General features: G+C 45.9%; 1 protein-coding gene across 3 annotated transcripts in view; it reads right to left on the bottom strand.

Moving 5' to 3' along the window:
* Positions 1–18,618, bottom strand: part of KLHL20 (kelch like family member 20) — a 24,040-nt gene extending 5,422 nt beyond the window's left edge. For 2 of the 3 annotated variants that reach the window (XM_015636239.2, XM_015636238.2), the window contains exons 1-9: positions 18,540–18,618; positions 11,506–12,079; positions 7,359–7,517; positions 6,209–6,303; positions 4,899–5,014; positions 3,931–4,114; positions 2,686–2,829; positions 2,357–2,490; positions 985–1,193 (exon numbers count right to left, since the gene is read on the bottom strand). In XM_015636239.2, the coding sequence (XP_015491725.1) occupies positions 985–1,193; positions 2,357–2,490; positions 2,686–2,829; positions 3,931–4,114; positions 4,899–5,014; positions 6,209–6,303; positions 7,359–7,517; positions 11,506–12,079; positions 18,540–18,562 (1,638 nt within the window). In that variant the 5' untranslated portion in view covers positions 18,563–18,618. Of the gene's footprint in view, positions 1–984; positions 1,194–2,356; positions 2,491–2,685; positions 2,830–3,930; positions 4,115–4,898; positions 5,015–6,208; positions 6,304–7,358; positions 7,518–11,505; positions 12,112–18,539 lie in introns of those variants that run through there. The other variant, XM_015636237.1, reaches the window with a different exon arrangement.
* Between the last annotated feature and the right edge of the window lie 275 nt (positions 18,619–18,893).

Here is an 18,893-nt window from a genome sequence, read left to right as displayed (position 1 = left end):
AAGCAGAGTGACAGTGACACCCTGCCCTGTGCCCTCCCCACAAGCAGAGTGACAATGACACCCTGCCCTGTGCCCTCCCCACAAGCAGAGTGACACTCTGCCCCAGGCTGTCCCCACATGGTGACAAAGGGAAGCAGGGGTGGCACCGGAGCAGTGCCTGGATGTGACAAGGACAGAGGGGCGAGCCCAAGGGACATGGGGGATGGCCTGGGGACAGGAGCCATCCCAGAGGGGACAGGAGCCATCCCAAATCCCAGTGGCATTCCCAGGGAATGGCCGTGGAACCAAAAGGGCTGTGACTTGGGTTGTGACCTCTGTCCCAACCCCATCCCAGGAATCCTGACCCCAATCCCGGGGGACAGATGCATTTCCCAGGGGTCCTGGCCCCTATCCTGAGCATCCTGACCAAGTGTCCTTACCCCAATCCCGGCCCCACAGAAGTGATCCCAGGGGTTCTGACCCCAATCCTGAAGGTCTTGACCCAATCCTGGGGGTCCTGACCCCAATCCCAGCCCCACAGAAGCAATTCTGGGGGTTCTGACTCCAATCCTGAGCATCCTGACCCCATCCCAAGTGTCCTGACCCCAATCCCAGCCCCACAGAAGTGATCCCAGTGATTCTGACCTTAATCCTGAAGGTCCTGACCCCATCCTGGGTATCCTGATCCCTATCCTGAAGGTCCTGACCTCATCGTGGCCCCACAGAAGTGATCCCAGTGATTCTGACCTCAATCCTGAAGGTCTTGACCCCATCCTGGGTGTCCTGATCCCTATCCTGAAGGTCCTGACCTCATCCTGGCCGCACAGAAGTGATCCCAGGGGTCCTGCCCTCAATCCCAGCATTCCCAAGGGTTCCAGCCCCACATCCTGGCAGACAGGGACATTCCCAGGGGTGCCAGTGGTGGCTCTGGAAGGGTCCCCACCCTCATCCTGGTGTTCCCAGCCCCACATCCCTTGGTGGACGATCCCACCAAGCCGCACTCACCCCGCTCCGCCGGGACGTCATGGCCACCACGGGAGACCACTGGTTGGTGCGTGGGTTGTACCTCTCGGCACTGCTGAGCTCTGTGGTGTCATCCCTGCCTCCCACAGCATAGATCATGTCCTGGTACACAGCACAGCCCAGGTGCTTCCTCCTCGTGCCCATGGGGGCTATCGTGTGCCAGCGGTTCTCCTGGGGGTTGTAGCGTTCCACTGCAGAGGAAGGGAAAGTCTTTGGTCAGCAGGGCTGGCAGACAGAGAACTTTTGGACCCAATTTGTACACACCAAAAATGCCATGAACCTGTTTCTTCTCTCTTTTCTTCCAAAGAATTCTTGCTAGTCTCTCTCTCCTGTCTCTGGCATCAATCACACTCGGATCTTCACTCGAGAGGGATCTGCAGTGCTACAAACTGAACTGCAGCAGTTTTACCTTTGGCACCTTCCTTCCTGGTCACCAGCCAGCTGAACAGTGAGCCAGCAGTGTGCTCTGGTGGCCAAGGAGGCTAATGGCCCCTGGCCTGGATCAGGAATGGTGTGGCCAGCAGGAGCAGGGAGGTTGTTCTTCCCCTGTACTCAGCACTGGTGAGGCCACACCTCGAGTGCTGTACCCCTCAGTTTAGGAAGGACATTGAGGTGCTTGAGCATGTCCAGAGGAGGCAACAAGGTTGGTGAGGGGAATACAAGCCCTGTGAGGAGTAACTGAGGGGGCTGGGGTTGTTTAGCCTGGAGAAAAGGAGACTCAGGGGTGATCTTATCACTCTCTACAACTCCCTGAAAGGTGGTTGCAGTCAGGTGGGGTCGGTCTCTTCCTCCAGGCAGCAGCTGACAGAACCAGAGGACACAGTCTGAAGCTGTGCCAAGGGAAATACAGGTTGGATATTAAGAAAAAGTTTTTTACAGAAAGAGTGATGAACTATTGGAATGGTCTGCCTGGAGAGGTGTTGGACTCACCATCTCTGGATGTGGCACTCGGTGCCATGCTTTAGTTGAGGTGGTAGGGCTGGGTTGGATTTGATGACCTTGGAGGTCTCTTCCAACCTTGTGATTCTGTGATTTCTACAGCAAAAGTGGCTGCTGTAGGAATTTACAAAAAATAAAAAAGTGCTTGCAACTGCTATGCAAACAAGCTTGTATTCAGGATGTCCTTGCATTCAGGGCATATTGCCAAATGAAGCACTGAGAAAGTAAAAATATGACACACAGCCAGGTAACAGGGGCTCACAAGTCTGGAGAGTGAGTTATTGTACGGCAAAACAATATTTAAAGAAGAAAAAGCTCCACAAACTGATCACTAAGATATTCAACAGCCATCTGGGGACATGATGGGCTCCCAGGACAAGCCCTGACTGGGATTAAGGGACAGCAAAAGGCATACCAGTATTGAGAGGAGATGTTCCATCAGAGCCTCCCACAGCATAGAGAAAGCCTCCCAGCACAGCCACCGCCACTCCCAGGCGCCTGGTGCTCATGGAAGCCACTCGAGTCCATTTGTTTTCTTTGGGATCATACCTGGCAAAAGAATAAACACCAGAGCTGAGTGAAGTGCTGACATCTTCACAAAGGGGCAGGAAGACTGACTTTATTCTCCCCAAACAAAAATCCCTATCTCCTCTCTAGCTCATCTGCATCAGCTGCACCCTTCTAAGAGAGCCTTTTTCTTGCCGTGCCCCACTCTTCTTTGGCTTTTTTGTAATTAAAATGTACCTCTCCACAATGTTGAGACAAGAGACACCATCCTGGCCACCCACAGCATAGAGGTAACCTCCAAGAACTGCTACTCCAACACTGGTCCTGCAGGTGCTGGTGGGAGCCACATCACTGCTCCACTGATTGGTCTTTGGATCATACCTGGAAAAAAAAAAAAAACAACAAAAAGCACAAATTACCTGCTTAGGTCTGCTTCAGACTCTCCCATGCTTGGGAGCTGTACTAAGGCTGTGAAACTTGCCTATCCTGAGCTCCAACTGCAACACAGCTCTTTGTAAGCAGGATAAAAGCCCTGAAGTGATACAATGCATCCAGCACGTGTTATTCCAGGGATGTTCAAACTGCAGGCTGGGATGAATCAAGCTGAAGATCAAAGGTTCTGGTTCCTGAGAGAGACTAGCTGGCGTGTGGTAACTTGCAGCAAAGAGCAGCAGCCAGAGTTAACTCTGCTCTGTTCCCTGCAGTTCACACAGGAACTCAGCCAGCACTGGGACTTCCAGATAAAATAAGGAAGAACAAGATGGACTTGGGAATGCAGAGACAAAGAAATACAGTGCATAGCAAGGAAGTGCAGGACGTGGGAGATACAACACTAGGGGTCATGATTTGGGAAGTTGGGAGCATTCAAGGAGATAGGTGGAAAGAAGGGGAGGCTCAAGGTGGGAGAAGATATTTGCACAGCTCATTGGGTTTGTTACAGGGCCAAGATTTAGAGTAGTAGGAGAGCTTGAGTCATTTGGCTTTCAGGCATAGAAATTGTCCTATGCAGCTCCCAGAAACAGGAAGCTTGGTAAAACTTGTTTGACTTTAATCTTTCACAAGCCTAAAACTGACCCATTTTCCTTCTTCTGTCTATGTGCCAAGGTTCCTTAATTCTCAAGTTGCCACTTCACAATAAAATTCCAGGATCTTTCTCTCAGCATCTAAGAAATGCTCATTGTAACCTCACCTTCCTCTACAAGGCTAAAAACAAACCTGCAATTGGAAGGAAGGTTAACCAGGATCACCACTCCTCCCAACAATATACCCAGACCCATCTCCTAGAGATTCCTTCCTTATCCAGAGGCTTTGGCTCATCCCATTAAGCTGGGATAATGTGACACAAAGCGTTCTGCACCAGGGGTGTGCAAGGCAGGAGGAAATAAGAACACACAGGGCAAAATGAACTCGTTCTTAAGAGGCTGCACCCAGGTTTAAACATTCAGAGCTGAAATTCTGCACAGGGGCCTTATGGAGACCTACCTTTCCACACTGTTAAGGTAAGAGGAGCCGTCGTGGCCTCCCACAGCATAGAGGAGGTCGTCCAGGACGCTGACCCCGACGCCACAGCGCCTCTTGCTCATGGAAGCCACCATCCTCCACTCGTTGGTCTGGGGGTCGTAGCGCTCCACACTGGAAATCGCGTCCCCGCTGCACCAGCCCCCCACTGCAGCCAAACACCAAGAACACGGTCACAAAAACACTCACAAACTGCCTGTGCCCCTGGCACAAATCACCCCTTCAGACTTGTCTCTGAGTCACTCCCTCTGAGGTTTGTAGTGACAAAATAGAGTGAGATTTTCAAGAGAATGAACTGAAGTTTGGAAATGCTGCGGCACTCGCAGCGCCAAAGGAATCACGTAAGAAAGCATAATTTAACTCAAGCTTTCAAATATTAATGCACAGGTCACATCAGAAATAGATTGTGAAGACTTCATGGGAACAACACCACCAGAAAATCCTGCCTGGAGTCTTCTGGCTTAAGCCAGGAGGGAAAAATACATCAGAATCAGAATATCCCGAGTTGGAGGGATTGAAGTCCAGCTCCTGGCCCTGCACAGGACGGCCCCAAGAATCCCACCACGTGTCTGGGAGTGTTGTCCAAACGCTTCTGGAGCTCTGTCAGGCCTGGTGCTGTGACCACTGCCTGGGGGAGTCAGTTCCAGTGCCAGACTCTACTGTGGTGAAGAATCTTTATCTAATAACCAGTTTAAGCCTCCCCTGACACAGCTCCAGGCCATTTCCTCGGGTTCCATTGCTGGTTACCAGAGAGCCAAGATAAGTGCCTGCCCCTCCTCTTCCCCTCACAAGGAAGCTTCAAACCATGATGAGCTCTCCTCTCAGTGTCTTCAGGCAGAATAGACCAAGAGATCTCAGCTGCTCCTCACATGGGCCCCTCCAGGCCCTCCACCATCTCCTGCTGGCACCACACACACCTGCAGGGCACACACCTGCAAACAGCACCTCTCCACAGCGGATGGGTTTGCGCGGCCTCGTTCGCGGTCCCTGCATCAGCGGCCGCTCTTGGGGCAGCAGCAGGTAGTTTTTGGCTTCATCCACCAGATCCCTGTGCAAGACAGGAAAATATTAACCCCCAGAGCTCAGTCTCTGGAGAAGGGGCGAATCAGAACTGATGGGAAGAGCAGCCAGCACTAGTCATGCACCTCAGGTATTCACAAGTTACACGAGAAGAGCATGAACAGCTCTGGTTAAATGAGCTCTGTCACCCAAATATTCATTGGTTGTTTACAAGCCACTGACACAGTGACAGCAGCAAACCAGCACCAGTGCTTGGCCAGAGTTAATAATAGATATAGCTTGCTATAAAAAGATTGATAAAAAAAAATACTATGACAAGAGATTTGTCAGGCTTACTGTGCAGAAAAGAAAAACCCAGCCTGCCTCAAGCTAAAACTTACCAGTCAGTGGTTTTGCCTCAGAAGAGAACAGGAGTTGGAAAGCACACAAATACATAATACACACATGACCAATAGATGGAGATAGTACCCTTCTGATGAATATTTTCTCCATCAGCTCTGGCCAGCTCACACTGTCCATCCATTCATAACTTGCCACCTGGACTAATCCTAATATTCCAAACCCTTGAATAAAACAAAAAAGAACAAAAAAGTCCTCCTTCCCTCTACAGATGTAGAATTCCCCCAGTATGAATGCTTATTCAAGAAGAGAACAATTTAGCCTATGCCCTGATCTTCTTTACCATATGCACAAGATAAACCATGTGCTTTGTGGGTGATACAGAACTCTGTAGAACCAGAAAGGTGAGACTCATGGGAGGAGGAAATGACAACTTCCCTGCATTATCCTTGTGGGAAAGAACAGACTCTATTCCCAGTGTCCAATACAGTTATCAAAGTGCAGACATTCTACACAGAAAAACTACTTTGGGTCCCACTGAGATCATCGTGAAAGCCATGCAAGTGCTAAGCTGTAATAAAAGGCCATGACTAGAGAGGGGGAAAAGAAAGGCAAAATGAAAATCAATATACTGAAAGGTCTTTTACCAACAGTCAAACTTCACACTCAAAGTTTGCTATTTCACTGAAAACTTGAAAGAACAAAACAACTTCTAGGGCACACCAGTGACTATTATGCAAACAGAAAACTATTTTTCTTGTTTCTCCTATCCTCCCAGCTGCCAAAGATGAAATTGTGAAGCATCACCCATTTACCAGTGACAAATGAGCACAGCTTTAGAGGACAACATAATCCAATTCTGTAAATGGCTGAGGAGATTTACCTGCATTCCTCATCACTCTTAATGAGTGGATCAGAACCCACTGTACCCACAAGAAACTTGGGACTCAGCAGGGGCAGGCGGACGTGCTGCAGGACCTAAAACACAAACCAGAACAGCTGTGGTGAAACCACAGATACACAGAGAGATGACATGGAAAGCAGAAGAATTTTAGTTAAATGTAGCTTGTCTCACAGAACATTTGCCTTTTCAATATTCCAGTTTAGATACCCAGCAGAAAATCAGTGTTCAGAAATGGACAATCCACTGGATCCATTAACAGCTGAAAACAAGGTCACAGCTAGAAACCTTTAGAAAATGACAGATGTCAAGACATCTGCCTGAACAGTAATTAACTTAGTGGTTTTATCAACCTCTCTTAAACCTGAGTGGCATTGCAGAGTGGATGAACAATAAGAAATAACATGTCTTTCACAAGGGTTTAGAATTTGAAGGCCCAAGCATGTACAGACAGAGGCAGACAGTTATAAAAGCATTAAAAGCTGCCTTGAGAAGAGCAGCTTTTTCCAGTTTGGTTTGTTTACTTAAAACCATTTTCAAAAGCTTTCCAGTAAATAAAGTTGCATTTAATGTCTCTTTCCAAAGCAGAAACAGCGAGGCAGGCAGATGCTCACCTCTTTTGATCAGCCAGCCTGAGACTTCAGAGGCTTTGGGCTGACAGCTTTGTCAGAATGGGTTCTGCTCTGTGAAATGCCTTGGCTTAGATGAAGCATCACATTCCAACAAAACCATTCTGACAAGCTTCTCTGTAACATCGTGAGGGCTGAGGCACAAATCAAGCAGCAGAGCTCAAAGAGGCACCGCAAAGCAAGACAAGCCTCTTCTTCTCCACTGTGGTTTTGATACGACTCTCCAAGCAGTGCAGGCAGGTTTGTCTGGACAGACTGCTGGAGTGAGCTCGTTTGGCAAGTCCTAGCTGGGAAAAAATCCAGCAAAGCCCCTAATGAAGGTTGTAGCCAGTACAGCTTCCAACCTAGATGAAGGGACAGTGCAAGCCACCTAACACAGGTGGGAGCCAGAGAGAATTTTGGTGGCTTTACGTCATTCAGAAGCGCTCTGGCACCACCCTACCATCCCTCATTCCTCTCCCCGTGGATAAAGCAGCCTGGAATGCCACTGTGGCTAAGATTACCTGTGGCAGCTGGGGTCTCCTCTCCTGGATGCTGTACTTCACCCAGGCCATCACGGCGTTGAACACCTGCTCTTCGCTGCGCACGTTTAACTCGTCACTGGATATGATGTCTATCAGCTGGTTGGCAGGAAGCAGCATGAACTCCTCGCTCTCCATCACCTGGGAAAGGCAGAGGAAAAAGGAAGGGAGAGAGGACAAAGCATCAGAGCCATTCACTACTCCAGCACCTCATGGACTGACCCAGTAAAAAGCCAAATCCTCATCAGTTCCAATACCAACAGATGTGAAGGGTTTGCTGCACGCAGCATCCAGCAACATAAGAAGACACTTCTAGATGGGCATGCCTTTCACACCCTTTAACACTTTTAAAGGGTTAAACCACAGAAGGCACTGATCAGGTTTCAAAATCCAGGAAAAAAAAAGCCTTTGTTTAAAATCAGTCTCCTTGTTTGCTGTGTCTAATACATAAAGCAGAAATAAAACCGCAATAAATACGTGACTACAAAGCGGCACTGGAGTGCAGAGATTCACGAGGAAAGCAAAACAGAGCACAAAAATAAGAGTCTGAAACAAGTTACCAGAGGCATTGCAGAGAACACAGAAAGCCTGATTTGTGGCAGAACAGAAAATATTTCAGGAGACTCATCTGATCCTGCCTTTCCATTTGCTCTAAATATACACATGGAGTGTGCAGTAGTTGAGATGCACTAAAGAGGGAACCAGAGCCTCAGAGCCCCTAAGGACTGATCTCTTGTGAAAGTCAAGCCACTGACACAAACACATTAATTCCTTCAGCATCCAAGATAGCAACCAAGTTTCTCAGGAGGCCTTGGCTGCTGCTGGAGGACTGCTCACACAGCATGAGTCAGTCAGACTGCCCTGGGAGCTCACACACCACCACAGCTCCTGCACACACACCAGGCAGATGGGAAAGGTGCAAGAATCAAAATTAAAACTGGAGAAATGGCCTGACTGATAACTGCCAGCTTGCCTTCCCTGAAAGCATTCCTAGTCTGTAGCCTGCAATTTCCAAAAGGTTCAAGGATTGAAAACAACTGAAAGCTGGCTTGTCCTTATCATCTGCGACCACACTAGAATTCCACGACTTATTTCACAATTTGCTGCATAAATTAAAGAAAAACACTCTTTTGACGTGATCATCTCAACAGCAGTCAGCTGTGCAGTCCTTTTAATTACCTGAAGAAGTTATTTAAAGGCACTGAACAAATATGCAGGGATTGCCAAGTTACTGACAACAGAAAATATTGTAGAAAAAGAACAGAGAGGACAATGAGATCAGTTACCAGACTTGGTTCTTGGGTACACTGAACTTTTGGGGACAGTAAAGGCCACAACAAGGCTGGCCCACACACTCCTTCAGCCTTTAAGCAGGAACTGGGCTGGTCATTAAAGATCTTTATCAGCTTTTTTTCCACAGTCTTCCTTCCTCCTTCAAAGCATATGTGTAAACTTGAGTCTGATGGCTTTTAAATGCAGCTTCAGAGTCTGAAACCAGCAGCTGTGGAAATTCTTGAGCTAAAGATGCTCATCCAGTCTCTCCCTTTGACCCTCAGGACAACCAGTTGCATTGATGGCCTCACAAAATTCAAAGCACTTCTTTAAAGCAAATTATTACTACTGTGCAACTTGTTAGTTTACATAGTAAAACAAATTATTATTTTAAATGCTTTGGCTTAATTTGGCTTAATTATCAGGACACTCATAATTACCTGACTAATATTAATGGTCTATTCGACTGACTTGCTTAGTGGACAAGAATTGGCTGGACTTCATTTCCTCTGCAGCATTCCTGTACATCAGTGCTTTTACAAACAGAGAGAATTCATGTCAGACTATACAACATGGAGAGCAATTTTTTTCTGTTGATAAAAGCACAAGTTGTCCGTGCATAAATATAATTTATCCCATTACACAAATGTCAAGAGACAAAAAAAAAATAAAAAAATATAAAAATACAAAAGGCTGTTCTTGTACAGTGAATTGTTAATAGAACCATTTCACATTATATGCACAAAATCCACGAGGGGTTATAGGCAGCAAATTAAATTGGGAGGAATGGAAAAAAATTGAAAAAACATTTTACCAAGAAGTTAATGATGTAATGCAGCAATAGACATAAAAATGACTAGAAGGAGGGGTTAGCACAGCAGAGGACATGGAGCAATTCAAACTGCATTCAAAGTAACTGCATGGGTTGGCCTGGTGCCTGCTGCTTAATATTTCACGTTGCCATCCAGGAAATTCCCAGCTCACGTTCCCTTCTGGCAGCTTGGAGGAGCAATGACCACACAGCCTCTGCATAGGAAGGCAAATTTTTTATCAGTTTTCAACCTCCACAGTGGAGGAAGGTTAAATAGACAAGTGCCTGGCTTCCCCCAGCTATCACCAATCCACTCTCCAGATGGCAAATACTGCCAGAGTGGAATACAATCCCAAGGAGCAGCACCACTGACGTTGTCTGCAGAGAAACAGTGGAAGCAAAAGAAGTGATTATTAAGGATGAAGAGCTGCAGAACTCCTGGGGCACTGAAATGGACACCAAAACCCGCCCAGGCCAAAGGAGTAGTGCTCTAATCTAAGCCTCTGTTTTCCAGAGGCTGTGTTTAAGTTAAGTCAATTATAATTTGCATCATCTTCGAGGAAGAGTGTTCTCTTCTCTTTTGCCTTCCCATGCTTTAACAGGGATAAGAAGGACAGAAAGTTGTCTTCAAGGGGCTGCAAAAGAAAAGAAGCCCATAGCAAGCAGCTCTTAACAGCCAGCTGCATGTACTAGTGTTAAAACATTTTAAAACAAAACTGTCAAGCTGCTAAAATGTTATTTAGAGGCTTGTAACCATGCCCTACTCCTGTAATAACAAGATCAAATAACCAGTAAAACAACCAAGGACTGAAAATAAACAACCATCTGGATAGCATCTTGCTCTCCCCATCCCAAAAAAAAGAGAAAAAAAAACAGAAGAAAAGATGTGCAGAGCAAGCACAGAGCACATGAAGTGGCCAGCTAAAATGTAGGAGTCTGGGAAACCACCAAGTTCTATGAAAAACAAACTCATTTTAAACAGCAAATTCTATTTGGTTAAAAAATATATATTTAATTGCAGCTTTTGGAGTAAACTGATGTGTCCATAGTTAGATACCAAGAATTGTCTTCACTGTGTCCAAGTCGTGTTCTGTTGTGTTGCTCCCACTCAGATTTTTCTCAAGTACTGCCTGACTGAAATTAATCCAATTTAAATCTGCTTCTTGCATGTCAGAAAAAAAGAATAAAAAAACCACAAAAAGAGACAAGCTGCCATCACTCACAGCACTTCCATACTGCTGCTTCTCTGGGGAAACTAAATTAGCACCAGGAGTTCCTGGAGTTCCTCCCTTTGGAAAGGATTTCCCTGTGAAGCTGGTGGGAAGAGGAGATTTTTCTGCAGCAGTTCAGTAAAGACCCACTCTTCTCTGACTATTGCTCACACAATCCTTAATTATTATGTTGATCCTTCTCTGAACCAGCTGCTGGCTTTTTTTTTTCCGCCAAAAAATCATCTAGGCAGAATTAACAAAGGAGAGAAACTTTATAAAGGTCAGCTATAATATTACACATCTGAATTATTTTCAGACAGCTTCTGCTGAATAATAGATGCAAAACTCTAGTTCTGCTACAACAAGGGATTTGAAGACTCCCTGAGGCAGGCTCATGCTCCCCAAGACACCCAATCCCAGAGCTCAACATCAAATATTTTGGGTTCTATTGATGTGTTGTCCTTACTTTTTAACACCTGCCTCCCCTCCAACCACGTAGAATCCAGAATATTTCTGAAAAAGGAGTGGAATGTCAAACCATTGTGCAGGCAAGGCAGATTCAATGCCAAATCCACCTGTGCCCATGACCTTGCCTCCCACACAGCACTCACCACACATCTTTCAGGGAAGAAATGCTGTGGATCACATACAAACCACACAGTCCTGCCACCTCTTTCTTCCCCACTTAACATCTGGTGCCCATCACCATCAGGGCACAGAGCAGGGGTGTAAAGGCAGGATTTGGATAAAAGGACCAAAAAGGAGAGTTGCTGAAAGCTCTCACAGGTCACATTGATGCATTTTCCATCACAATTCCAGCACAACAGCTCCTTACCTCCTGGAAGTTGTGCTGTGTGAATTTGTCAGCAATCCTCAGCAGTTCCCGGCACGAGTGAGTGTCAGCAAAAGCCCGGATGCCCAGGCAATTGGAAGGGTCCAACTGTCTCTTGAGGAACTCGCAGCAGGCCTCCTGGATCTCGGCCAGCTGGAGAAGGCAAGCAGCTGGCAACAAGGTCTGGACATTTCCCTCTTCCACAGTGATCTGCGAGGTGTAGGCGAAGTCGATGAGCAGCTCCATGGCCCGCTCGTCGATGTCCCTGATCACGACCTCCGTCTGCCGCGACTCCGCCAGCTCCCCGGTGAACATGGCTCGGAAGTAAGGGCTGCAGGCCGACAGGATCACCCTGTGGGCGTAGATCTTCTTGGCCCCCACTACCAGCACCACATCGCAGAGCTCCCGGTGCTTCCGCAGCAGGTTGATGACCTCCAGGGTCTGCCGGGGGTGCTTGTCGGAGATGTAGGGCATGCGCGCGGGCTGCGGCACCCCTTCGGGCAGCTTGTTGGGGTCTCCGAGGGTGCAGCGGCTGGTCACGTCCATTCCGGTCTCTCCTGGGCGAGTGCTGGCACACCTGCAGCGCAGGAGATAAAAATACACCACCATGGTCAGGGGATCCCAAAGCCAGCTGCGCTCCAAAGCTCCGCAGCTCGCGCCCAGCGGTGCCCGTAAGTCCACGCCAGGACGTGAAAACGAGCACGTGACCACATGAAAGAGGAATCCATCTCCAAGCAAAGCTTGCTTAGAAGTAAACAAATGCCAACTTGCAGCAGGCTTCTATTTATTGCTATTTTTATACGCTTTCTATGACACATGGCTGTAATATCCAGCTACACATACATATTTATGAGCTGAACCTCGCCGTAGCCTCGTGTGGCAAAGGCACATTATCCCCATTTCACAGAGTGACTCAAAGCACAGATTAGCTGACTTACCCGCTGTCAAGCGCTGGAGTTTTCTTTGACAGAGCTGGAGATGGATTTCCATTGCAAAGAGCTCCAGCTCCGGGATTTAACCAAACTTCTACCTGAGTTTTTAATGGGGTCACTCATCACTGTAGTGTCTGAACACACTAAAGTGTCACACAGACTTCAGGAGCTCGAGATGGCCTTCAGCATCCTTCAGGTTCACAGAACACCCATTTTAATCATCACCTCTTCAATTATTTTTGACTCAATCCACCCTCCCTGGCACGTGTCAAAAGAAGGTTAATCTTCCCCAAGAATGGTGGAAGGCAGGCAAAACCAAATCAAACCAAACAGGAAAAAGATAAAACAAGTCTCCACCACTATCAACCTACCAAAAAGAAAGGAAGAACAGAAAGTCAAGCTGGTAACTTTAGAGGAGAAGAATAACTTTAGAATACATAAACTAAATTACTGGCACAGAGAGGAAACACAGTGTCTTCCCAGTTCCACATGCAATTAAAGAAAAACCAGGACACTGCTGCCTCTTCCCACATCAAAGGAAAACTATTACTTAGAAAAATTAAAGAACATTGAGCAAAACATCAGAATATTGATGGTTTATAGCCACTGGAAAGGTACTGAAAGACCCAAAACATGCTGGCCACTATCAGTTTTTCCCCAATGCACTGGCATTTGTGAGCTGTCACTACCTCACTGTTCATATTAAGAGTTAAAAAGAAATCAAGCTTGGCTTTGCCACGGCTCAATGCAATTTGCATCAGGCTTGAAGGAAAGGGAAAAAAAACCTCACATCTTTTCCCCTCATTATTATGTCAAATGTACTTTCTAAGCACTGAGAAACCAGTCTCTTTGCAGTAATTCAAATTATTCACTTGCACCTTAGCCTGTTTTCCCATTCCCTCCACACCCTCTCCTTGATCATCATATTCAGATGTTTTAGACCATTACTTCTTCCTCCTATCTTAGTTACACAGATCCAGCTGGGGTTCCCCTCTGGGTTTTGCTGCTTGCTCCTGCTCAGCCTCTGCACCTTAAATGCCTTGGGTTTTTATCCCTGCTCCATCTTTTTTATATCCATCACTCCATGTTCTCCTTTCCTGACACCCCTGACAAATCCTTCTGCTGTTGCACTGCCTCTCACTCCCCTCCACCCACTCCTGTCCCTCACAACCCAAATTCACCTTTGGGGGGTTTGACAATCCTTCTCAAAGCTCTGCCAAATTCCTTGCATAAACTAAACTCCCCTTGCAGCAATACACACAAACCACAATTAATGGTACCCCTACAAAAACCCTAAGAAACCTTGGCTGAAGATTAATTTACCTAATTGGCTTATTTTCATAGTCCTTAGCAGCCAAGGCCAGAAGGTAAGTAATTTAATCCCTCTACTAAAAGATGGAGAAAGGTGGTGACAAACATTCCCCTGCAGAGTTTGGCTCTTGCTAAGCAAGCTAAGTTGATTTTATTGTGCATTAAGTGTTTTGAACTATGTTTCCTTGGAAGGAAAAAAAAAAATAACACAGTAAGAGCTCTTTTAAGACACATGCTACTACAGTTCTGGGCAGTTTGTCTTGACCAAGCTGTCAGTCAAAGCACAGAAGAAGCATTCTTCAAATAAAAACCCATTTCATGTACCTAGAGCTCAGAAGAGATGGTGCACATCCAGGACAGGGCATCCTTTTGGAGAGCACACAACCTGTGACACCTGTAGGTTTTCCTCAAAGACATCTCCCACTAAAAACAGCCCTAAAGCAGATCCCAGGGTGGCACAGGTTCTAAGCACACACAGATTGGATTAAGGCCATGCTGCCAGAAGAAATACACAATATTCCTGCCAATCCCACATCCCTGCCAATGCAGGACAATGGGATGGACCATCTTGTGCCACGGGATTACTTGGCCAGGTTTAGGCAGTAGCCCTTGTCTTCCCCAACCAGGACAGAACAGGATTTTCCTGCCCAAATGAGGCCCTGCTGAACACATCTTTAACTCACTGAAAAGGTGTCTGGTTAGCAAGAACCAAAGTCACTCCTGCAGTGTTCCCACCAGCATTTATCTGAGAGCCTGCATTGTTCCCAGCCTCCTTACTCCTGGGGAGAAAGTGCTGGTTAATGATTAAAAAAAAGACTGAATGGATGGAATAAAGAGTAACAACCAAACCAGCGCTCATGATTCATCCAGAACTTATCTCTGGCTGGTGCAGAAGCCAGTGATCAATTGGCTTAAGAATTTCCAAGCTGGATCAACCCAGATGCTTGATGTGAAGCTTGGTGGGTTGCTGCTACACACAGGCACACAAGTGTGAATTTAAAGGACACGTCTGCTGGCTTGTGTCTCCACGAGGATCATAATTCCACTGCATTATGTGTGCATTATGCATAAATATGCACAGAGAACGAAATGATGAGTCAGTAGCTTAGAGGTGTGAAAGACAGAAGGCAGCACTTGATTCTCACATGGCAGGGGAGCTGCCTCCCCACACACAGAACTCAGAGCTGCTCCTGAATAGCCAAGGTGATTAAGGAGGGCTGAGGATCCAGAGAAAATGTGTGTGTGCTCGGATAAAACACTCACACCCAGCTATGCAGATATTCTGGGATTAGCTTCCATCAAAATGCAGGGCTGGGGAAATCAGCAAATACAATAGGATTAAGAAAGGGCTGACAAAGGATCAGTTTTTGTAGCACACTGCTGAGAAGTACAAATGGGAACACAGGCAGTCTGCAACACTAAGTCAGCTAAATAAACAGGCTGCTCTGCCTCCATTTTATCCTGCTATGCCAGGGCCCAAAACTTCATTCATTATTAGGGGCATCTATGAGACACCCATCCTTACAGCAGCTCCTCAAAGGTTCAAAAAAAATACCTGATAACACACACCTACGGAAAATCCTCTCCCATGCTGTCACAAGGGCATCTTAACTTTCAAATCTGCATTTTTTTAAGACATTGTGTGTTTTAGCACAAGATTACAAACAGTCCTTTAACACAGTTCAGCAGAAAACAACTGGCTGACCTAAGGCTTATGAAACACATCTCAGGCTAAAAACACCAACTGAAATCCAAAAATCATACATTGCTGGTGTGGATTTCAGTAGCAAGAGATTTTAGTAGCAAATAAAAATAACAAACCAAATGGGTAGTGATTTCTATCAATACCTTGATTTGAAATTAAGAAATAATTCCTATACTCATTACAGAGGTGCAAGAACAAGGGCCATTGATTTGGCCCAGCCTTTGGCAGCACAAGTCACCACCACAACACAACAACCAAGTAAATGGAAATGCTTTCTTGTGGCATCACTACTCTAGGAATTAAGTTAGCTAAAAATCTGACTATCAGGAAAAATACCACTGATTCATTTTCTTGCCTAGCTAGCAAGGTTTCAGTAAGCTATCTCAACAAAGTTATGCAAGCAAGCAGATAAACCTGACTGAAATACTATTTTACGTTACACAGAAGGAAAACAGCAAGGATCTGGTGTATTTGCCCTGATTCATGTTGCTTGGTTTGATTTTTACTGATCAAGCCCAGAAAACTCAGTTTCACCCTGACTCATTCCTGGAGTCTTCCAAAACCTTCCTGAGCCTTCTGTAGTTTGTTTTGGGCAAGAGCTATGTCCAGGTAGTTGGATAAGCTCCTGAGTGCACCATCAGGATCTGAAGCCTCCTTCCTCCTGCCAGGTCTGGCTGCTCAAGCCTGCTCTGATACAGCACTGCTGTAAGCTGGGAAAAAGCTGCCAGGAAAAAGCTGGGTGAGAAGGAGCTGGGAGAGCTTCCCTAGTTGATTTGGGAGCTGCTCAAGCCCTCATGCCTGAGCTATGTTAAAGATATGTCTGCACCTGACTGCACCTACCCATTCTGAGCTGCTGAGTTGATTTCCCTGCTTCGTTCCTCACCCCTACTTGCCCAAGGAGCCCAGGACTCCTGGCTGGCCCTGGCCATCAGATCTGTTCTGCACTCCTTGTCTGGGTGCTGTTGGGACCATGCCCTTCACTGAGAGATCCCTGCTGCCTCGTTTTTCCCTTCAGCAAAGCCACATTCTCTTGCTTCTCCCTGAGAGTGAGCAAGAACAGCCTGCCACAACCACCCCTTCATTCCTAATGCAGGGTAAATCCTGTTTGCAGCAGCAATTCGTGTTCCCTACTATAATCTTGACAGGAATAGCTGGAATTCCTTGTCTGTTCAAGCTGTTCCTCCTCCCCTCTGAATGCCATACACATTTGATACCATCTCACCTTGTTTATTAACCCACTACTGGCCAAGCCCCACTCCTCTCTTTGTGCATTTCCTACCACAACCCTCACCTGTGAGGTGTTAAATTGGCTTCAGAGCCCTGAGTAAAAGGATAAAAGAAAGTGCTCTGCCATCTGCTTAGCTGGAGTTCATAGGAAGATCTGTGCCCAAAATCCAATCAGGAACCTTTTATCATTTTCTGCTAAGACAGGCAAGAGGAGGAGAACAAACGGAAATTTTAACAACCCACGCTGAGGCCCTTCAAACAGGCAAGTATATTCAAGAACTGGAGTCCACAGCTCGCAGCAGAGATGTGCTTGTCAGGCCAGGCTGCAGCAGTAATAAAAAACCTCCACTTCTTCAGCTCTGTGCTGCTGCCCACCACAAAAACTAAAACTGTCTGAGTGGCAGACAGAACTTCCACAAAAGCAAGTCCAAGGCCACAAACCTACATACAGACACAGGAACTCCAGCATGTGAATTCTCTGCCTCAGTGCAGAAAACAGCAGGCACGGAAATGAGTTTAGAACATCAATTTCCCCATCAGGAACACAAAAAGTAGGGAGAAAACAAGTACACAAGCCAATCTAATCACCAGTTTTATGTCATTCTGCCAAAACATATTGATAAATGGAGCACAACATCAAAACCTAAAAAGCTGTGGGTTTATGTTGGTTAAGATTTAAACAATCTCCACTGAAGGCTACGATGAAAGAGAGCTCATCTGCTATTTAATCCATCTTGGAGGAAAAGGAATTCACTGTAAAAGTCACATACAGCTCCTCATAGACCAAACCACATTTCTTATCATGGTAAAACTGGCAATACTCTGGCTCAGTGATGCTCCTGTTACGTCCCAGGTTTACCCACTGCTGCAGCAGCAGCACAACAAGTTAAATTCATGAAAATCCATTTAATTAAAACACCATCGTGCCATTCTTCAAGGGTTTAAGTGACTACTTCTTGCCTCCTTACACAGAACCCAGGCTAATGGTTTCTGTGGCTAAAAATGTTCTATGTATTCATCTATGGTTACAAGCCTTGCCTTACATGAGTGAATGCAGATTTACCCACAATAAAGTTTTCCTCCTTTCAACATCCCGAAGAGCACAAACAGACCAAGCAAGCTGCATGAGCTCTCTCCAATTCATCTAGAGGTGAATAACTTCAGGCAACTTCACTTCCACATAGCCTGCATCATGTACAGAAATGTATTTGCTGTTAAATTTTGCTGTGGGATTGCCATCAAGCAAGGAAAATCAACAAGAACTAGCAGAGAACCCTGTTTGCAAACCTGTCATCGTGCTGAATTACTGTGACAACTTTTTATCTATATGAGAGAGAATGTTTTTGACACAACCACAGCAAGAACTCCCCTAAATTAAACTTCAGCTGCATCTCCAGCTCATTAGAACTGAGGCAGCTGGCATCCATAATTAGAAAAGGAAATCTCCTTTTCACCCAAGACCTCACCAAACTCCTTTCGTTAAGGGAAAAATAATGCCCCTTGGAAATCAAGTGTAAATTTATTCCCAGGCAGTTTATTTTCCACAGTTTGAATACCTAAGTAATTAAATACTGAATTTTAAATATGACAGTAAATGGGGGAAGTGGAAAAGGGGATGGAGAATTACAGTAACTTGTCTTCCACACTCTTCCTGAAAGACACCTGGTCTTGTAAATGTTGAAAACTAAATACATTTAAGAAAGGACTAAAGAGGAATGATTTATTTCCCAGCTCTCCATAGCCAGGCTTTTTTAAAAAAAATCCAAAACCACACAACATTTTGCAGTCCAGGCACGTACAAAACCAACTCACATGATTTATCCTATTTGGGGAAGAGAAGAATAATTGTTTTTGTGTCTTACCTGCGCATTGGCTTTCCGTCCATGCACCGTGAAGAGAAACCTTCACCCTACACTTCAAGACCTGATCCAACAGAAGAAAAAAAAAAGAAAAAAGAGGAAAGAAAGGTGATTTCTGAATCAAAAGAACCCCTTTTCCCCTCTTCAGTCTCCCTCTAAAAGAACAGAGCTGCCCACAGCTAGGTACTAAGGTGCCTTTAAGCTCTTATCAGTTATAAATTCAGAGCCCAGCTTAACACCACCTGGACTGCAGAGAATAAAGCAGAAGGAAACATCACCAGCATTAAAAATATTTTCACCACGGCTGCACAAAGATTCCTCAGCAAACAGAACACACACATTATGAAGTCAGCAAAC

The sequence above is a fragment of the Parus major genome, chromosome 8, assembly GCF_001522545.3.
Source record: "Parus major isolate Abel chromosome 8, Parus_major1.1, whole genome shotgun sequence".
Lineage (NCBI taxonomy): Eukaryota > Metazoa > Chordata > Aves > Passeriformes > Paridae > Parus > Parus major.
Note: the sequence above shows the minus strand (reverse complement) of the source record. Positions and strands in the feature narration are given on the sequence as shown.